This window comes from Ziziphus jujuba, chromosome 10, assembly GCF_031755915.1.
Source record: "Ziziphus jujuba cultivar Dongzao chromosome 10, ASM3175591v1".
Taxonomy (NCBI): domain Eukaryota; kingdom Viridiplantae; phylum Streptophyta; class Magnoliopsida; order Rosales; family Rhamnaceae; genus Ziziphus; species Ziziphus jujuba.
Window position 1 is genome coordinate 5,894,424 of NC_083388.1, and position 19,046 is coordinate 5,913,469.

General features: G+C 29.9%; 1 protein-coding gene across 5 annotated transcripts; it reads right to left on the minus strand.

The window, feature by feature from the left end:
• Window positions 1-1,108: 1,108 nt before the first annotated feature.
• LOC107404488 (probable disease resistance protein At4g27220) lies at window positions 1,109-18,826 on the minus strand. 5 transcript variants are annotated; one of them, XM_060811746.1, is made up of 7 exons: window positions 15,121-18,826; window positions 12,246-12,677; window positions 8,084-8,515; window positions 3,411-3,893; window positions 2,399-3,327; window positions 1,531-1,625; window positions 1,109-1,387 (listed from the first exon to the last, which is right to left on the minus strand). In XM_060811746.1, coding segments are annotated over exons 1-6 (5,094 nt in total). In that variant the 5' UTR covers window positions 17,938-18,826; the 3' UTR covers window positions 1,109-1,387; window positions 1,531-1,624. The 5 variants fall into 5 exon arrangements, with proteins under 5 accessions (XP_060667729.1, XP_060667727.1, XP_060667728.1 ...); XM_060811744.1 differs by having other exon boundaries at window positions 1,508-1,625; XM_060811745.1 differs by having other exon boundaries at window positions 1,531-1,635; window positions 15,121-18,825.
• Between the last annotated feature and the right edge of the window lie 220 nt (window positions 18,827-19,046).

The window sequence follows — 19,046 nt, forward strand, 5'->3', positions numbered from 1 at the left end:
AAAATAATAATAATAAATTAAATTAAACTTCTTTGTTTTATATGTATATATAAATATATTTTAAAAAAATATATTTCATAGTTTAGTCCTTTGGTCTTTTTAATTTTATTTGAATTTAACCCATCATGATAATTTAAATTGTACTATTACTGTTTGGCTATTTGCTTAATTAATCGATCACTGTACATATAATGAAACAAATATATGCGAAGTAGTTTTTTGGAGCAGAATTAACTAAAGTATTGCATTATTAATATAAAACCAATAAATTCTATTACTTCTTTAATTAAGAATAAGCAAGTAATTAATTATTAAAACTAAATAGCTAGATTTATTATTAACGAGAGGTAGCTCAGCAAGTCTATTTCTACACAGACAACAAGTTCATCGATAGACTGGAGATGAACATCCTATGCTGATGACATGTTTGTGTCCAAAGTTTTGACAAGGATGGACAATCAATAGAGCTTCCTATGATGTACAGTTTCCTCTTCCTTGAAAGACCTGAGTTTTGTCGGTAAACAAACTCCATGCTTCATTTTCTACTAAAAGTAGATTAAATTGGGAAATTCTTCTCAAACATCCATATCATTACATAAAGCATCTTGGAGTTCGCTAACAATGGCTTCCCTTATCTTCTTTTCTTTCCTACTTGGCCGATGGCTTGAAAGTTGAAACCAAATTCAGAACTGACCAAATTGATGAACAATTGGTTGCTTGGCCTTCAAGGCATTTCTCCGTTCCACATACTCTATTCAGCCACTTTCAAAGTTGATCTTCAATTCCATCACCTTTATTCTTCTACCATCATCAACAGAATGCCTAAACTTGTCTTTCAAATGTCTCAAGTGCTGGATCTTCTGAGGCTGTCAAGGTTGTTTGCTCTTTCCTCTCTCACTCTCGCTTGTCTTTACTCCTGATAGGATCTCATACAACGAACATTTGCACTTCTAATAAAAAAACCGATAATTTATTGTTGATTTAAAAAAACTATTTTACATTAAAAAAATATACTAGAGGTCCACCAACACATACAAATAATTGACATAGATTCAGAACATGCATACAACGGAAACTGTTCAAATCCACATGCACAATTGAGCCAATATATAATAAAGAAGTGCAAATTAATAAAGAAGATCAACCATATCAGAATTTTGACCATGATGTCTAGAGTAAGTATTCTGAGCCTCTATCAACATTAAACAAGGTTTTACACTAAAATGTCATCTTCAAAAGTACAACTTCACATAGATTAATCAGCTTTATTTCCGGCTTCAAATCTAATAAAAGCAAATTGAGATCTGGGTCATCCTCTTTAATTACAACCATAAGCTACCACCCAGCAAACAAGCTCAGCCTCCCTGTGACAGCCAATCTTGCACCCCTATTATAAAGCAGAATAGAAACATGAGTTCCTTGTTTTTGATACCGTACTCATTAGATAGGTTTACAGAATCTTCTAAGTATACAAGTCTCAAGTAGTAAATTAATGTAGTATTCAAACCTTTGAAGTGTTACTGTGCTCACTTCAATATCTCCAGCCAGAGAGCATTGCCACCACAAGGAGATGTTTGAGTGCATGAAAGATTTTTCCTTGTTGGATGTTTCTGATTCTGATAATTCTGAATATATCTGTATAAAACCTCATAATAAGTTAAAAGAGTTTCATGAACCCGATGAAAGTTATGCATTATGTAAGAGTTAGCTAATTAAAATCTTTTACATTCTTAAGTTTGGTTTTTTCCTAACACAACTTGTTTTTCGCACAAGATTAATCACTGCATAAAATTTAAATATGTCTACTCTGTAGCTTGTGGTATTTGCGCTTTAAGCCTATTTAAATATGTCTACTCTGTCGCTTGTGGTATCTGCATAAAATTGAGATCTTCTATTTACAATTTGTTATCTATAGGTCCAATCCAAATAATTCAAATTGCCTAAAAATATGGAGATAAAGTTCTGAAAAATGAAGATCTAAATTCCAATTTCTCCCAAACTATAGGCACTAAAAATGAAATTACAAAATGATAATAATAGTAATAAACAAGTCCGCAGGTAGAGATAAATGAACATGTGGAAATATATATATATATATATATATATTTCCAGCAGTTATAAATATTATAATTTCTCAGATAATAGAGAAAAGAATACTAGAGAAAAAACAAGCTCCATGCTCATATAGTCATATTTAATTAATTAATGTTGAAAAGTGTATTATTTTGAAAGAATATTAATGGTGATGAACTGAATTAGTAAGATTTTATTTTCTCTCTGACCTAATCCCTCTTATCAAATGCATGCCTCGTTAATATATCTCCACCACCACAAACATTAAATTTGTCTTCTTCAAGAAATTAATAAATAAATCATCATCTTAAGAGATAATACATACCATGTAATGTTGGGTTGTGATGAGGTAGCAGCAGTTTGATGGTCCTCCCAATGCTTTTTTAGAGTTCTATTAACATCACCCTCCAAAAGCCTCTGGTATTCCACTTCATCATTTCTTGCACGTTTTGGAAAATCAATAAGCCAATCATGTTTTAATTTAATCGTTATTCTATACAGCCTTGGGGTGTATACAGTACCGTGAGAAAACGTCCCCATCTCAGGGCATTTATTCACAATTAATTCTTCCAAATTCGGAAGTCTTATTATGTTATTTCCAGAGTAGAACTTTCCAAGGCTGCACAAGTCATGAAGAGTTAAAATCTGCAGGTTGCTAAACCCAATCTCGTTTTGCTCTGTTTCAACATCACATTCTGCTTCATGATTATTCCCAATTATTTGTGTCATTCTTTTGCAATTGCGTACTTTCATTTCTGTAAGTTGTTGCAGACTTTTAGCCGCTGCTGCCGAAGCCATTAAATTTTCCAATGCATCGCAATCTGATACACTCAAAGTTGTCAAATTTTGGAAACACATTGAAGAAGTCATTAGGCTCTTTAATCTCTCACACCTCGATACGTTCAGAACTTCCACAACCCGAAAGGTTTTGCATGTTTGGACACCTTCATCACAGAGATGCACCAACTTTGGAAGTGCATCCAAATCCAATTTTCTTAAAGGCATGGGTATATCATGTGCTTCATCAGAACTAATAATTGATTCCATGAGTAGACTGCTAATACCAACATGGTCAAGATGTTCAAGTCTTTGAAAGAATTTGAATGAAAATTTACATGATTCAGAGAGTATGGAATCCAACTTTATACTCTTTAGCTTCGGAAAAGGCAATGTTGAAGACTGATCATCATGCCATATCTCACTAATGACTTCATTGCTTCGAATCGTCAGTGCTTCTAAGTTTGGGAATTTAACCTGATTATTAAGATATTTAATAATAAATAAATAAGTAGATAAAAATAATTTAAAAAAAAAAAGAAAGAAAGAGAGGAAAGTACCTTATCTTTGACGAAGAAAGGTGTTTTATTGACTGATTCTATTTCTTCATTTTCATTGTCAATGTGACTTGGAAGAGAGTCGCTGATGAAAGTCTCCATTTTTCCACAATTTTTTATAGCTAATTCTTTTAATGATGGACATTCAATACAATCTCCGGCACAAAACCTCTTAAGTTCTGGAAGGTCATATAGCACAAGAGATTTAAGTTGAGGGAAAAAAATCTTTCCAAACTTTTCTTGTCCTGCTGATTCTTCTATGGAAACTACCTCTCTTATGCTTTCACATCCACTTATCTCCAGGCAATCTAAATGCACGAGACTTCCACACAAAGACGAAGGTATTAGACTTTTCAAATTATCACACCTAGTCACAATCACTTTTGTTAAATTATTATCGAACTTTTCAAGAAGTTGCGTGTCCCATATCATTTGCAAACTATCAAGTGATTCCAAATACAATTCCTCCATGTTGCGGAACTCGACCTGTGGAATAAATAATAAATAATAATCAATCACTTAATTAAGCATGGCACATGGGCTTAATTATTTAATTAAGAAAATGCAATGAATTAAAAACGACATTGATAACTAATTCATATAAACTATATATGTGGGGAAGTTCGCATTGCTTAAAGGTTAATTTTTGGTTTTGCCACTCCAAATAATAACAATACTAATAATAACTATAACTCACTACAATAAATAAATTATCAAAATAAGTTTATCTTTTGGCCAAATAAATTTCCTAATTTTTGTTTGCTAAGAAAATAAATTTTCTAATTAAAAGCAATATTTTAAAGCAAATGTATTTTCAATGAAATTAAAAGTACCTTTTAGTCAAAATTTACTTTGTGATAAAAATTTGCAACATACAGTGTAACATTAGGTAATAAAACATTTAGTTATCTAGATATATGCTTGCCTTTGGTAAAAGTGTAACCAAACATAGGATCTCATATTCGGCCCCTCAAAAAAATAAAACGACGTAGCATATTATCACCAATTTATGGTGGTGATATCAAATATGTAACATCTCGTCACAACATATATATGACTGCAAAATATACTTTGAATTGGCAATTGACACCAAAAATGGTTAGACAAATATTGAGACCAAGTATTAAAAAAAAAAAAAAAGGTAAGAAAGAAAATTAATAATAAAAAGTAAACAAGACTATAAACACTAACAAAAGAACAAGTGATACAAATATGAATAAAGACCATATTTGCACTCCACTAAAAGTTTACACACTTCATTTTAATTTTTATAAAAGTTTTTTGAATTGACTAATTACCTAAAAATGGAAGTTATATATATAAATATATACACTCCAGCTTAAATAAAATTCATCTTAATTTATTAAATGGATTGAACTCAAGTATAAAAAAAAGGAAAGAGATTAAATTAAAAATAAAAAGGACTACAAACACTTACAAAAGAACAAGTAATACAAATATGAAAAAAGACGTTATTTGCACTCCACTAAAATTTTACACGCTCACTTTAACTTTTATATAAGTTTTTGGAATCAATTAATTTGACCCCATCTAAAAATGGAAGTTATAGATATGAATATTTACACTTTGGCTTAAATAAGATGCATCTTAATTTATTAAATTAAGGATGGACAATTTAATATGAGGATTCATTCCAAAAACAAAATCATAAACTAAATACAGAACACACACACACACACACACACACATACACCATACATATATATATATATATACACACACACACAATTGGATTGATAATTTATTTTTCTTATGTGGCTACTAACATAGATGATATAACTTGTCTTATAGAATGTCCTAACCATAAGATTTTGATGGCGCCTTTACTATATCGAAATTTATATATATATATATACTAGCTATACATATTAAGAAGATTATCATTTGATTGAAGAGAAATTGGTCTGGTCAACAAATTCTTACTTTGAATTTCATTCTTGAACCCTTATAATTTGGTAGCAATAGCACAAATTAATTAAGTTTGAATAGGAGTTTTGGCATTACTCTAGGCTAGAAGAAACGACGATGTGTCTTGTCTCCGTCGACTCTAATTAATTAACAACCAAACCATTCATAATAGAAATGTTAATCATTGTTTCATGGGAGATAAAACAAAACACTTTGTTATCTAGGTATATGCTTGCCTTTGGTAAAAGTGTAACTTATAGCATTTTATATTTTGCCCACAAAAAAAAAAAAAAGGATAAAAAAAAAAGTATTTTATCACCAAATTATGGTTTTTTTTTTTAATAATTCAATCATCAATTTTGGTTGTGATCAAATATATAAAATCCTGTCACAACATCTATATTAGTGCAAAATATTGGCAATTCCACCCCATAAATGGTTAGTCATATATTCATATCAAGTATTAAAAGCAAAAAAACATAGAGAAAATTAATAACAAAATATAAATAGAACTATCAGAGCATTTTCAATGGTTTTATAAATTGTTTCCTATATTACATATAGGTTGAGAAGACTTCTAGTCTATGTGGTATAAATGTTTATTTGATAGATATTCAACCCAAAAATCATTCTCCAATGATTTTATTTAAATCTTAATTGATTGATGATGTTTATATATATATATATATATATATATATTTTCCTTAAGAAAGAATAATATGATTTAACTTTTTTTTTTTTCTTCTTGAAAAATATCATGATAAGGAATATTTTGATAAATCATACTATCTAACTAACCACCTAAAATAAACCGTATTTTTAACAATGTTTATTTTATTTTTGCCATATCAGTTTGCAGAGTTCATATACAGTCATTTGAGTTTTTTTTTTTTAATATCTATTTATATTTCTCATATGGCAGCAAAAATATAACAATCTACAGAGCCATGGAAGTTTTTCTAATTGACTGATTTGACCTCACTTAAATATGGAAGTGATATACCTAAATATATATATATATATATACAGTTTCGCTATAGAAAGGACCAAGTTCTTTCCATAAGGTAAAATCTTAATATTAAATATTATTTTGGAAGGACCAGTTTTATATATATATATATATATATACAACTTTGATCTAGTTTGCTATTTATCTATATATCAACCTTATGGCCTAAATAGTGGCAAAATAAGAATTGCATAAAATTTTCTTCTTTTTTTTTAAGAAAAATTAAGTATGAGTGACAATTTATGATTTGCCAATTATACTCCAATGTAGCTAACCATAAAATAAGCTAAGTAGTTCTCTAAATCATAACTGGATATATATATATATATATATGTATATGTATATGTGCAGGGTTCCACTTACAAAAGTTTTTGGACAAAGATATTTAACAAATAATCTAATAGTTTTAATTTATCTAATCTAAAGGTTATATTTGTCTTTTTAAAAACCTTTAAATATCTCATATTCATATCCAAACAGCATAAATTTTTTTTTTTTTTTTTTACCTAATCTATTGATTGCTTCCAAAATAATCTTTCTTTTTTCTCAATCACAATCATCTATCTCTCTCCTTAATCCCCAATTCTTTTTTTTTCTTTTTATATGTATTATACTTATTATTTGAAATAGATCCTTATATCCTTAAGATCTCTCTAAAATATACTATTTAAATAATTAAATGATGAAACTGAAGAAGAAACTCTTTTTTAGAAGAAAAAAACTTATAATTTTTTGTGCCAAAAATCACTAAAGCCATGAAACTCTTCTTCAATCTTCATATATATATATATATATATATATGAATTTTGGTGAGAATAAAATAAAGTATATATGTTATAATTAGAAATCAAATAAGAACGCGAAAAAGCATTTGAACTTTATTAGGAGTGAATTGAGAGTAATTTTAGCAATAATAAATGACATAGGTAAATAATAACAATGTTTGAATATGAATATAAAATATCTAAGGATTTTGAAAAGATAAATATGAACACTTAGTTTAACATTATTTGCCAAATTCTTTGTCAAAAACTTTGTATGGGAACACTCCTCTATATAGCATTTCTTGTATGGTTTTTGACCAATATTTATGATAACATAATGGCCATTTAAATGGTCTAACCCAATGTTGGATAAAACAGGGGAGGTTATATATATATATATATATATACACATCAAGGGATACTTTTAAAACTTCCCTTTTAGTTTTAAACTTTTCCACATTAACCATTCTATTTTAATTCCTTTTGTAGTTTCAATTTTTTTTTTTTTGGTAGAATTCACTTTTTCTACGTACAATTCATTTATTTTTTTAGAATAACATATAAAATTTAATTGTAAAGTGGAAAAAAATAATAAAATAATAATAATAATAATAACCATCTCATTGACAGAGTAAAATAAAAATATTAGATTTTATAATGACAATATTTAAATTATAACATTTTTGGAAATTAAATTTTTGAGCACTAGTTATTACTTTTTTTGTATTGAATCTGAAAATATACATGCTAAATTAATAAAAACTAGAATAAAAAATATATATGATAAAAAGACAGTTGATATTTTAATAATGTAATAATTAATATTTGTTCACAAATAATAATTAATATAATTTTCTTTTTCAAATGAGAGCAAAATTAGTTTATTTAAAGAAAAAAAATAAACGTGGGAATGCAATTGAAAAGATATATAACAAACATAAAACAAGAAGGAAAGGAAAAAAAGAAGAAATTACCTTAGAAGTGAAAAGAGGTTGTTTATATGCCACCGAGTCAATTCCTTCAGCTTCATTGTCAATGCGTGTTGACTTGGAGTCCCTGATGATTGTTCCAAGCTTTGGAATCGAGCTTAGAGAAAGAAATTCAAGTTTAGGGAACAAAATATTTTCCAGCCTAATTTCTTCCCCTGATTCCTCTGTACTGTAAACTATCTCTTCCATGACCTTACATCTTCCAACATTTAGGACTACGAGATGCACAAGACTTGTAGCCAAAGATAATGGTATTAAAGCCTTCAAATTATCACACCCAGACACTTCAATGTTTCTTAAATTACCAAATGCTCCTTGGTCAACAAATGTTTTCTGATAATATTGAAGTTGATCACTCCATACCCTTCCGATATTGAGGTCGAACAATATCAGGAACCCTAAGTTGGAAAACTCAACCTGAGGATTCATTCCACAAACAAAACCAAAAATTAAATAGAGATCGAAGAGACAAACACATTCACATACACATACATACACATATACACACACACAAACACATATATATATATATATATATATATATATTTATCAACTAGCTATCCAAATTAAGAAGATTATAATTTGATTGAAGAGAACTGGATTTACTCAACAAATTCTTACTTTGAATTTCATTCTTGAACGCTTCTAATTTGGTAGCAATAGCAAATATTAATTAAGTTGAATATATAAGAGTGTTGGCAGTCCACACTTGACTAGAAGAAACTAAGATGTGTCTAGTTTTCATTAACTCTAATTAATTAACAAACGATACCATTCCTTATAGAAATAATGTTAATAATTGTTCCATGGGATATAGAACAAAACATATTAACCCCTTCAGAGCTAGCCTAAGTAATAATTATTTTGGCATGGTTGTTTTAAAGAATACGAATAGAAACTAAAGTGTATATAGAGCTTGGGATATAGTGAGCACTCAATGGTAATTAAGCACCACTTATTATTTAAACTAGAAGAATATGATTTCTATTATATATGTTTTTTTTCTCAGCATTTTATCATCCTTGCTCTTATATTCCTGTCCTCTCATGTAACATGAAAAACAACCTTCAACATGGAAAAACACACCATAACCTGAAAATTTCCTAATTTTTTGTTTGCTAAGAAAATGAATTTCCTATTTAAAAGCTTAGGTTAAAGAAAATGTATTTTCAATGAAATCAAAAGTACCTTTCAGTCAAAATTAACTTTGTGATAAAAATTTACAATGTACAATTAGATTGTAAAAAATTTTGTTATTTAGATCTATGCTTGCCTTTGGTAAAAGTGTAACAAAAAAAATAAAAAAATAAAAGAAAAAAATAAAAGAACATAGCGTTTTATCACCAAATAAGGATCGTGATATCCAATATACAACATCTTGTCACAACATATACATCAATGCAGAATATACTTTGAATTGGCAATTCCACACTACAAATGTTTAAACATATATTCGTATCAAGTATAAAAAAAGGAAAGAGAGAAAATTAATAATAAGAAATAAATAGGATTGTAAACACTTACAAAAGAACAAAGCAATATAAATACGAATAGACACTATATTTACCCTACATTAAAATCTTACAAACTTCACTTTAAATTTTATAAAAGTTTTTTGAACAGACTAATTCAATCTCATCTAAAAATAGAAGTTATATATATACAATCCGGCTCGCAATTGAATTTATAGTTTACTTTTTTTATGTACCAACCAACATATATGAGATAGCTTGCCATATATGAAATTCTCACCATAAGATTCTCACGCGCATACTTGCTATATCAAATTCTATATGTACATATATATATATATATACACATATATGTACATATATATATATATATTATATATATATATATAAATATATATATATGTGTGTGTGTGTAAATCAACTGGCTACACATATATGTACATATATATATATATTTATATATATATATATAAATATATATATATGTGTGTGTGTGTGTGTAAATCAACTGGCTATACAAATTAAGAAGATTGTCATTTGATTGAAGAGAAATTGGTTTGATCAAAAAATTCTTACTTTGAATTTCATTCTTGAACGCTTATAATTTGGTCGCAATAGCATAAATTAATTAAGTTTGAATAGGAATTTTGCATTTACTCTACACTAAAAGACGCCACGATGTGTCTAGTCTTGGTTAATTTTAATTAATTAACAGCCAATATCATTCATAATAGAAATGTTAATAATTGTTACATGGGAGATAAAACAAAACATTTTGTTATCTAGATATATTCTTGCCTTTGGTAAAAATGTAACCAAACATAGCATTTTATATGTTGCCCCACACACACCAACACCCCACACCCCACACACCCCCCCAAAACACCAAAAAAAAGAAGAAAAGAAAAAAGCATTTTATCGTGAAATTACTTTATTTTATTTTATTTTTTTATTCAATCACCAAATTATGGTAGTGATCAAATATATATATATAAGCGCAAAATGTACTGAATTGTTAATTCCACCCCATAAAATGGTTAGTCATATTTTCTTATCAAGTACTAAAAAAGATAAAGAAACAGAGAAAATTAATAATAAAAAATAAATAGGACTAAAAGAACATCTCCAATGGCTTGTGTATTGTTTCCTATGTGCCACATAAGTTGAGAGGACTTCTAGCGTATATGTTATAAATGTTTATTTGATAGACATTCAACCCAAAAATTATTCTTCAATGGTTTTATTTAAATCTCAATTAATTAATAATCTTTATTTATATTTTTTTTCTTAAAAAGCAATAATAATTAATATCGATTTAACTATCTATTTTTTATTTCTGAAAATTATTTTGAAAAGGAATATTTTAATGAGTTATACTACCTAACAAACCATCTAAATCAACAGTCTATAGTGTTTATTTTATTTTTTATTATATTAGTTTGATATAATTTATAGACAAAGCCACTGGAGATATATATATATATTTTTTTTAATTCTCTGTCCATATTTGTCATGCGGCAACAAAAATATGACAATCCACACAGCCATTGGAGATGTCCTTCTAGTTCATATATATACTCTTTTTTGAAGTCACAAACACATAATTTTTGGTGCCAAAAATCACTAAATCCATGAAACTCTTTTTCAATCTTCATATATATAGATATATGATTATATTCTTGGTGGCTGGTGAGAATAAAAGAAAATATTTATTTGTTAAAATTAGATAGTAGAAATCAAATAAGAGAGAGAAAAAGTATTTGAACTTAATCAGGAGAGAATGGAGAGTAATTTAGCAGTAATAAATAATTTAGATAAACAATAAATAATGTTTGAATATGGATATAAAATATTTAAGGACTTATAAAATATAAATATGAACCCTTAATTAAAATTAACTAAAAAGCTTATATTATTTATTAAAAAAATTTGTATGAGAACTCTCCCCTATATATATATGGGAAGCATTTCTTGTACCATAGTTTTCGACCAATATTTATGACAACGTAATTGCCACTGAAATGGTCTAATTCAATATTGGATAACATGGGAAGTTATATATGTATGCACATTAAGGGGTAATTTTAAAGCTTCCCTCTTCGACTTGAACTTTTCCACATTAACCAATCTATTTTCCCTTTTTATTATTATTTTTTTTCCATAAACTTTCATTTGTAGTTTGAATTTATTTATTTATTTTTTTTGTTTTTGGCCTACATCACTTTTTTTTTTTGGTACAATTTTTTTTTAGCATAAAACATTAAATTGGATTGTAAAGTGGAAAAACAAGATAAATCAAAAAAAAAAAAAAAAAACCATCATCTCATTGATAGACTAAAATAAATTATTAGATTTGATAATGACAATATTTAAATTATAACGTCTTTGGAAATTTAATTTTTGAGCCATAGTTATTACTTTTTTTGTATTAAATCTGAAAATATACATGCTAAATTAATAAAAACTAGAAATAAAAAATAGATACGATAAAAAGACAGTTGATATTTTAATAATGTGATAATTAATAATTGTTCACAAATAATAATTAATATAATTTTCTTTTTCAAGTGAGAGCAAAATTAGTTTATTTAAAGAAAAATATAAACGTGGGAATGCAATTGAAAAGATATATAACAAACATAAAACAAGAAGGAAAGGAAAAAAGAAGAAATTACCTTAGAATTGAAAAGAGGTTGTTTATATGCCACCGAGTTAATTCCTTCAGCTTCATTGTCAATGCGTGTTGACTTGGAGTCCCTGATGATTGTTCCAAGCTTTGGAATCGAGCCTAGAGAAAGATATTCAAGTTTAGGGAACAAAATATTTTCCAGCCTAATTTCTTCCCCTGAATCTTCTGTACTGTAAACTATCTCTTCCATGACCTCACAACTTCCAACATTTAGGTCTTGGAGATGCACAAGACTTGTAGCCAAAGATAATGGTATTAAAGCCTTCAAATTATCACACTCAGACACTTCAATCTCTTTTAAATTACCAAATGCTCCTTGGTCAACAAATGTTTTCTGATAATATTGAAGTTGATCACTCCATACCTTTCCGATATTGAGGCTGAACAATTTCAGCAACTCTAAGTTGGAAAACTCAACCTGAGGATTCATTCCACAAACAAAACCAAAAATTAAATACAGATCGAAGAGACAAACACATACACATACACATACATACACATATACACACACACAAACACACACACACACATATATATATATATATATATATATATATTTATCAACTAGCTATCCAAATTAAGAAGATTATAATTTGATTGAAGAGAAATTGGTTTACTCAACAAATTCTTACTAAGTCTACCGTTGGCTAGAAGAAACTAAGATATGCTAGTCTTCACTAACTCTAATTAATTAACAAACAATACCATTCCTTACAGAAATAATGTTAATAACTGTTCCATGTGATGTAAAACAAAACTTATTAACCACTTTGGAGCTAGACTAAGCAATAATTATTTTGACATGCTTGTTATAAAGAATACGAATAGAAAATAAAGTGTTTATAAAGCTTGGGATATGGTGAGCACTCAATGGCAATTAAACACCACTTATTATTTAACCCAGAAGAATAGGATTTCTATTATATATGTTTTTTTCTCAGTATTTTATCATCCTTGCTCTCATATTCCTGTCCTCTCATGTAACATGAAAAACAACCTTCAACATGGAAAAACACAACATAACCTGGAATTTTACATGTGCAAGATTGTTTTTACATGATGAATGAGAGATGACCAAGAACAATATTAGAGCAGAGATAAGAAAATACAGTAGAACAATACAAGATAAATATTTTTTCTTTCCGAGTTAAAGAGGCGCATACCATAAGCATTTGGCGTTTAGTATTGAGTGCTCAATATATCAAAGTTCTATTTATGTATCAGAAAATTTACAGCAATTACTTAAAAGGGTATACAATATATATATATATATATATACACACATAATTGATTCGATAAATACCATGTATATATTTTTTACAACTCTGCTATAGTGGACAGCACACATTCTATTACTGTTGGTGGAACGTAAAAAAAAAATAATAATTCAACATGATGGAAACATCCCATCAAAATTTGTGTGATGTGTGTTATCACATGTACATTGGAAATTGGGTATTGTTAAACCACGCACTGCATGCCTAGTTGGAATTATGTTTTTCCAAAAGAGTTAAGGCATGTTTGGTAGTGTTTTTCTATAAGCACTTCTGTAGTAATATTTTCTTCAGTGGTACTTTTGTCAAATAGCACTAAAAAAAAAAAAAAAAACAAAAAACAAAAACAAAAATGAAACAGTTATCGGTTAAATATTATATAAAAAAATTTTAAAATTACAATTGGGTAATTTTAAACAAAATGTTTTCAATTAAAAAAAAAAAATTATTTGTCACCACTACTAGGTGCTCATCATCAGTAAAATCTATATTTACATTTCAATTAGTAATAAGTTCATGGTGCTAAAGGTTATTTTCCTTTTAGGATTTTAGTTTTAAAAAGTCAAAACTGATTTACATGTATTCAATTACTAATTGATATGTAAGTATGGATACCACTAAATGGTCACTAATAATGATAAATAGCAACACTCATTGTTTTGCACCTTATGTGCTTTTATTATCCATAGCACTACTTTTTTTTGCCAGTACATTGCCAAAATGCTTTTAATTCTTAAAAGGCATATCAATCACATGAACTTAGCAAGTTGCCTCTTGCGAAATGGCCATCTTTCGTACTTTGAAATTTTCCAAAAAAGTTAAGTGTTGTTAAAAAATAAAAAAATAAAAAAATAAAAAAAAAGGGATGGATTTGTTAATAAATCAATAAAACTATTATTTTTATATAAGAATAAACTATAATTGCTATTTGTAAGTAGATTCTTTATATCTATAGATAGATAAGATAAAAGATTAGAAGGTCATTATGAGTAAAATACATAACTTGACATACAGTTTGATTAATAGAGGGACTAAATAACTAAATATGAAATGTAAGAGAGTGTGAAACGTATTTGTATAACAGAAAGGCTATGTAATTTGCCCTTTTACTATTACCATTTTGTTATACTGAATTGTAATATTTCAAAATCATATGGTAGGTGGCAAATAAACCATTTAGACTTAGAATCTTAAAATACTTAAAATTCAATAAATTATTAGTGAATATTTACATCAAGACAAATTAGTAGAAAATATTTATTCAAGCAGGCCAGAATTTTGTTCAACCCATTAAATTAAACTTTAACTTAATTTAGAATCCCCGGAGAATAGCACATATATATATATATATACACACACACACACACATGTACATTGAAGAGGTATGAATTTTTTATTCTTTTTGAGAACTTGAAGAGGTATTAATTAGAGAAATAAATGAACACCAAAGAAACCATACATGAAAAACCAAACCAATTCCATCCGTAGACCTTGGCAAATAACAAATATTATGGACATCAAAAGAAGAAAAATTAACTATAAATCGAATTTATAGAATAGATATATATATATATATATATTACATACCTTTTCATTAAAAAGAGGAATGGAGCTGGTATTAGTTGTACTCTTCGGTTGACGATCAGTGCAATACTGTAGAAGCTGCGGTAAATTTTCCAACCGTAATGAGCGCAGACGGGGAAACTCAATCTTAACATTAATGGCTTCATCGTTGTCAACTATCTCCTCTATCATCTCGCAATTCTTCACTTTAATTTCCTCAAGCAGTTTGGCGATGGAGAAACAGAAGATATTCTTCAATCTATGACATACAGTTACATCAAGTCGCCTCAAATTGCGAAAAGAGTCCGGCGAGAGTATTCCATGGCAGATCTTTTCCAACTTCACCAATCTTTGAAGCTCCAAAATCTCCAACTTCCGAAAGGCAGTTTGTCCAACCGAGTTTACGATGTACAGAATTCCAGCGTTATTTGCAACCTGAAGATGCTTACAATGTGGAAAACCGTCTTTATCTAATTCATAAGCAACACTATTCATACCCTCTAATCCATTTATTTCTATCGCCTCAGACCCTTTTAACAAATATCTACGCCCAAGCTCATCTAATTGACTGCTTCTTTCCAGGTCCATCGACAATTTTCTGTAATAAGAAGCTAGATACCGGTGAGAACCTGGCGTGGAAGGTGCGAAAATCCTTCCCAAGTTTATGGAAAAGCTTTCCAGTTTTTCCCCAAAGATGTCTTTTGGTAGAACATTAACATCGGGAATTGTTAGATCTAACAAAGAGCTAAGTTGAGGTAGATTTTTTAGCTCACTGAGACTGGCATTTCTTCTTTCACGGCCATTCTTTCCTTCAACCTCCCAGTTTTCAAACCAGGAACTTAAATTCAGCCATTCTAGATTTCGCAAACTCCCCAGGACATTTGGTTGAATAACACTAAGTCCTTCACACCTCCTCAAATCCAACACCCGCAGTCGAGTCAGTTGTCCGATTTCACTTCCCAACTCCACAACTATAGAACTTGAAAGGTCAAGAATTTCTAAATTTTTGAGCTCTCCAATTAGAGCTATGTTGCCCAATCTGCATTCATCCAAACGCAATGTTCGAAGATTCTGAAGAAAACGAAAGGATGAAGGCAGTGGATCCAAATTCACATAACTCAAATATAAAACTCTAAGCTCTTTCAATCCTTCCAAAAATCGATCTGCAATTTGACAATCAGACGGTCCACGGCGGTGCCCGGCAATCAATAATAACTTAAGCTGTGGACATTCCAATCTTTCATCTGGAAGCTGTTCAACGACATCTGTGCAGCTAAGGAGTGAAATTGCAATGGCATCTTTGAAATTTTTGTGGTCCCTCCTTCTCATGTATTCAACCAACTCATGACGATTTCTGATATTATACCAACGCCTCTCTTTGGATGCAATATCTATAGCAACATCACGGATCACATCATGCAATTTTACCCTGTCCTTGCCATAAGAACCTTCCAACAGAAGACTAGAACGTTTAAGATTTTCAACAAGCGTATTCATCTTACTTTTTGCCGTTTCCATCTCAGGAAAAGGGCCTTGAAGCAAGTCCAAACCAAAAGCATATTTCAACAAATCACCAGTGTCGATGTTTTCATCTTCTGGAAATAAACTACAGAGCAACAACAATGACTTTGCTTCTTCACTTGGCAGAAAATTGTAACTTAACTTGACACTGGAATACACTTTGTCATGCATTCCTTCGATGTTATCTGGTCTTGCCCTTCTTAACTCATCCAAAGCATTCTTCCAAACGTGGCAATTAGGTTCCTTCTTCAATGCACTTGCTACTACTGTTATCGCAAGCGGTAAGCCAGCACATTCTTTAACAATCTGAGTTGCCAAATCTGGAAACTCGGGCTTTCCATCTGAATCGTCTGTTGCTGTTTTATTAAATAAATCCATGGATTCACTTCCAGATAATTTTCCAACCTCAAAAGTACTTTCATTTCTCACATCATTCTTTAATGCATTATAAAACCTGGATGTCAATAGTATCTTGCATTGATTCTGATCACCCCCAAATGATATACCAACATCTTCATCCAAGTCGATCCTTTTCCATACATCATCTACAACCATGAGGATCCTCTTTTCTTGCCTCAATCGACTTCGTAGTCGATCTGCTCTGGCAGATAAGCTTGTCCGATCATCCAACGTAAGACCTAGCTCGCCTGCAATTTGTTGTTGAATACTTTTATAATCTGGGTATTGGGATACAGTGACCAGAATAGCTTGACTGAAAAGCTTTTCTTCCATTGCTTTTCTAGCAACTTCTTTAGCCAGCATGGTTTTACCAACGCCTCCCATCCCATACAATCCAATCATATTAACATTGGGATCTCTCAGTGCCTCCATCACCTTCCTCAAAGTTGACATTCTCGATTCAAATTCCTCGTAACCTTTGTTTCTGATTGAACTTTGACGGGTGGGAAGGTAAGAAACCTTCTCACCAAACCCCTCTGCAACTAGAATTTCACTGGTAATGCTCTGTACCATCTTCTTTGCTTTTCTGCTCAGCCGATGTCGCCGCACCGGGTTTGGGAATGAAACATTTAAACACCTCGTATTTGCTCGGCATTCGTCTCTTCGAAAATTTCTAGCCTCCTCAGTGACTGCAGGTACTCTGTCAAGCCACTCTTGAACATCGGCTTCGATTTCATGAGCATTATTTTTGGCCTCATCAACAGAATGTTGAAGCCGGTTTTTCTTATGCTCCAACTGTCGAATTACGGAGTCGAGGTTTTCCATATTGCTTCCATAGGAAAAAACATAGCCAATTTGTCGACCAACTGGTGCCACTGTGTATTCCGCAATTTTCGCAACAATTGCAATCACAACATCCATTTTTAATTCCAAAGCCCTGCCTCCCTGTTAGGTACTGTAGCTCTTTCGCTTCTTTTTTTACTTTTTTTTTTCTTTTTTTTTTTTTTCAATTTCACATAAACAAATAAAAAGGACAATACAATATGACAGCAAACGAAATGAAATGATGCTGATCAATACATAGCGTAGATGAAAATATGGAAAAATAAATGAGAATCAATATCACCAGCAGAGAAAGGCTCCGTCATGGATACTGATTAACAGAGGAAGCTGAAATAACAGGTATAAACTATGGATTCCACAACAACCTTCTTTTTTTTTCTTTTTTTTTTTTTTTAAATATTCTTTAGCAAAACTAAAACAGATCTATGTGCAAAAGTGCTCCCTTCTTTTTTTTTTTTTTTTTTTTTTTTGGGGGGGGGGGGGGGGGGGGGTTTCAAACAAACAACAAATCAACAGCAAGGAGACTGAAAATCAAGAAAAAGAAAAATAAAAAAGGGAAATTAAGTGCATACGCAATTATATACTGAAACGGGGAGAGCTGCTGCTTGCCTGCAAATGAATTCACTCAATTGGATCATAAAGCAATCAAAGATAGTCCACGCGACCTAGCTGATGAACGAGTGTTGGATATGAAAATTGTTGAATAATATTGGTAAAGTGTTGCTTTGAACAATAATGGATGGTAAAGTATCCTTTCTTTTCTAAAGGGAATCCTACAATATCCTACAACACTGGTTTAAATTTAATACTCTATCTTTAATCAAGATGGTATGGTCCCATTCCTTTTAATTAATTCATTTTCATCTCATGCTTTCCACCTTAATCCAATGTACGAGTCTTTTGAATAATTCTCCACAATTTTAAAAAGTTACTTGTATTGTGGGTGGGGTAATCCATGTTCACCAATTATTTTTTTATTTTTTGGACGTATATGATCCCCATTTTGAGATGCGGCCAGATAAATAAAATAATGCAGAGAGACAGCCTGTGTGTTGGGGCAGCTGACCGGCGCTGATTTTGAAATTTTCAAAAAGTATATATTTTCAAATTTTATAATTTTGCCCCTTTAACACGAGTGACCCATGCACTGTCCGTTTGTAATTGTACCTTGTAATTTTTAAAATTGG

Bases quoted from the DNA above. Each gene is read 5' to 3' on its own strand.
- LOC107404488 (XM_060811746.1), bottom strand. From the start codon at position 17,937: ATGGATGTTGTGATTGCAATTGTTGCGAAAATTGCGGAATACACAGTG. The intron at 12,678-15,120 runs GTATGTAATATA...ATGAATCCTCAG, and splicing joins TTCCTCTTTTTAATGAAAAG to GTTGAGTTTTCCAACTTAGA. The intron at 3,328-3,410 runs GTACTTTCCTCT...CTTAATAATCAG, and splicing joins CTTTCTTCGTCAAAGATAAG to GTTAAATTCCCAAACTTAGA.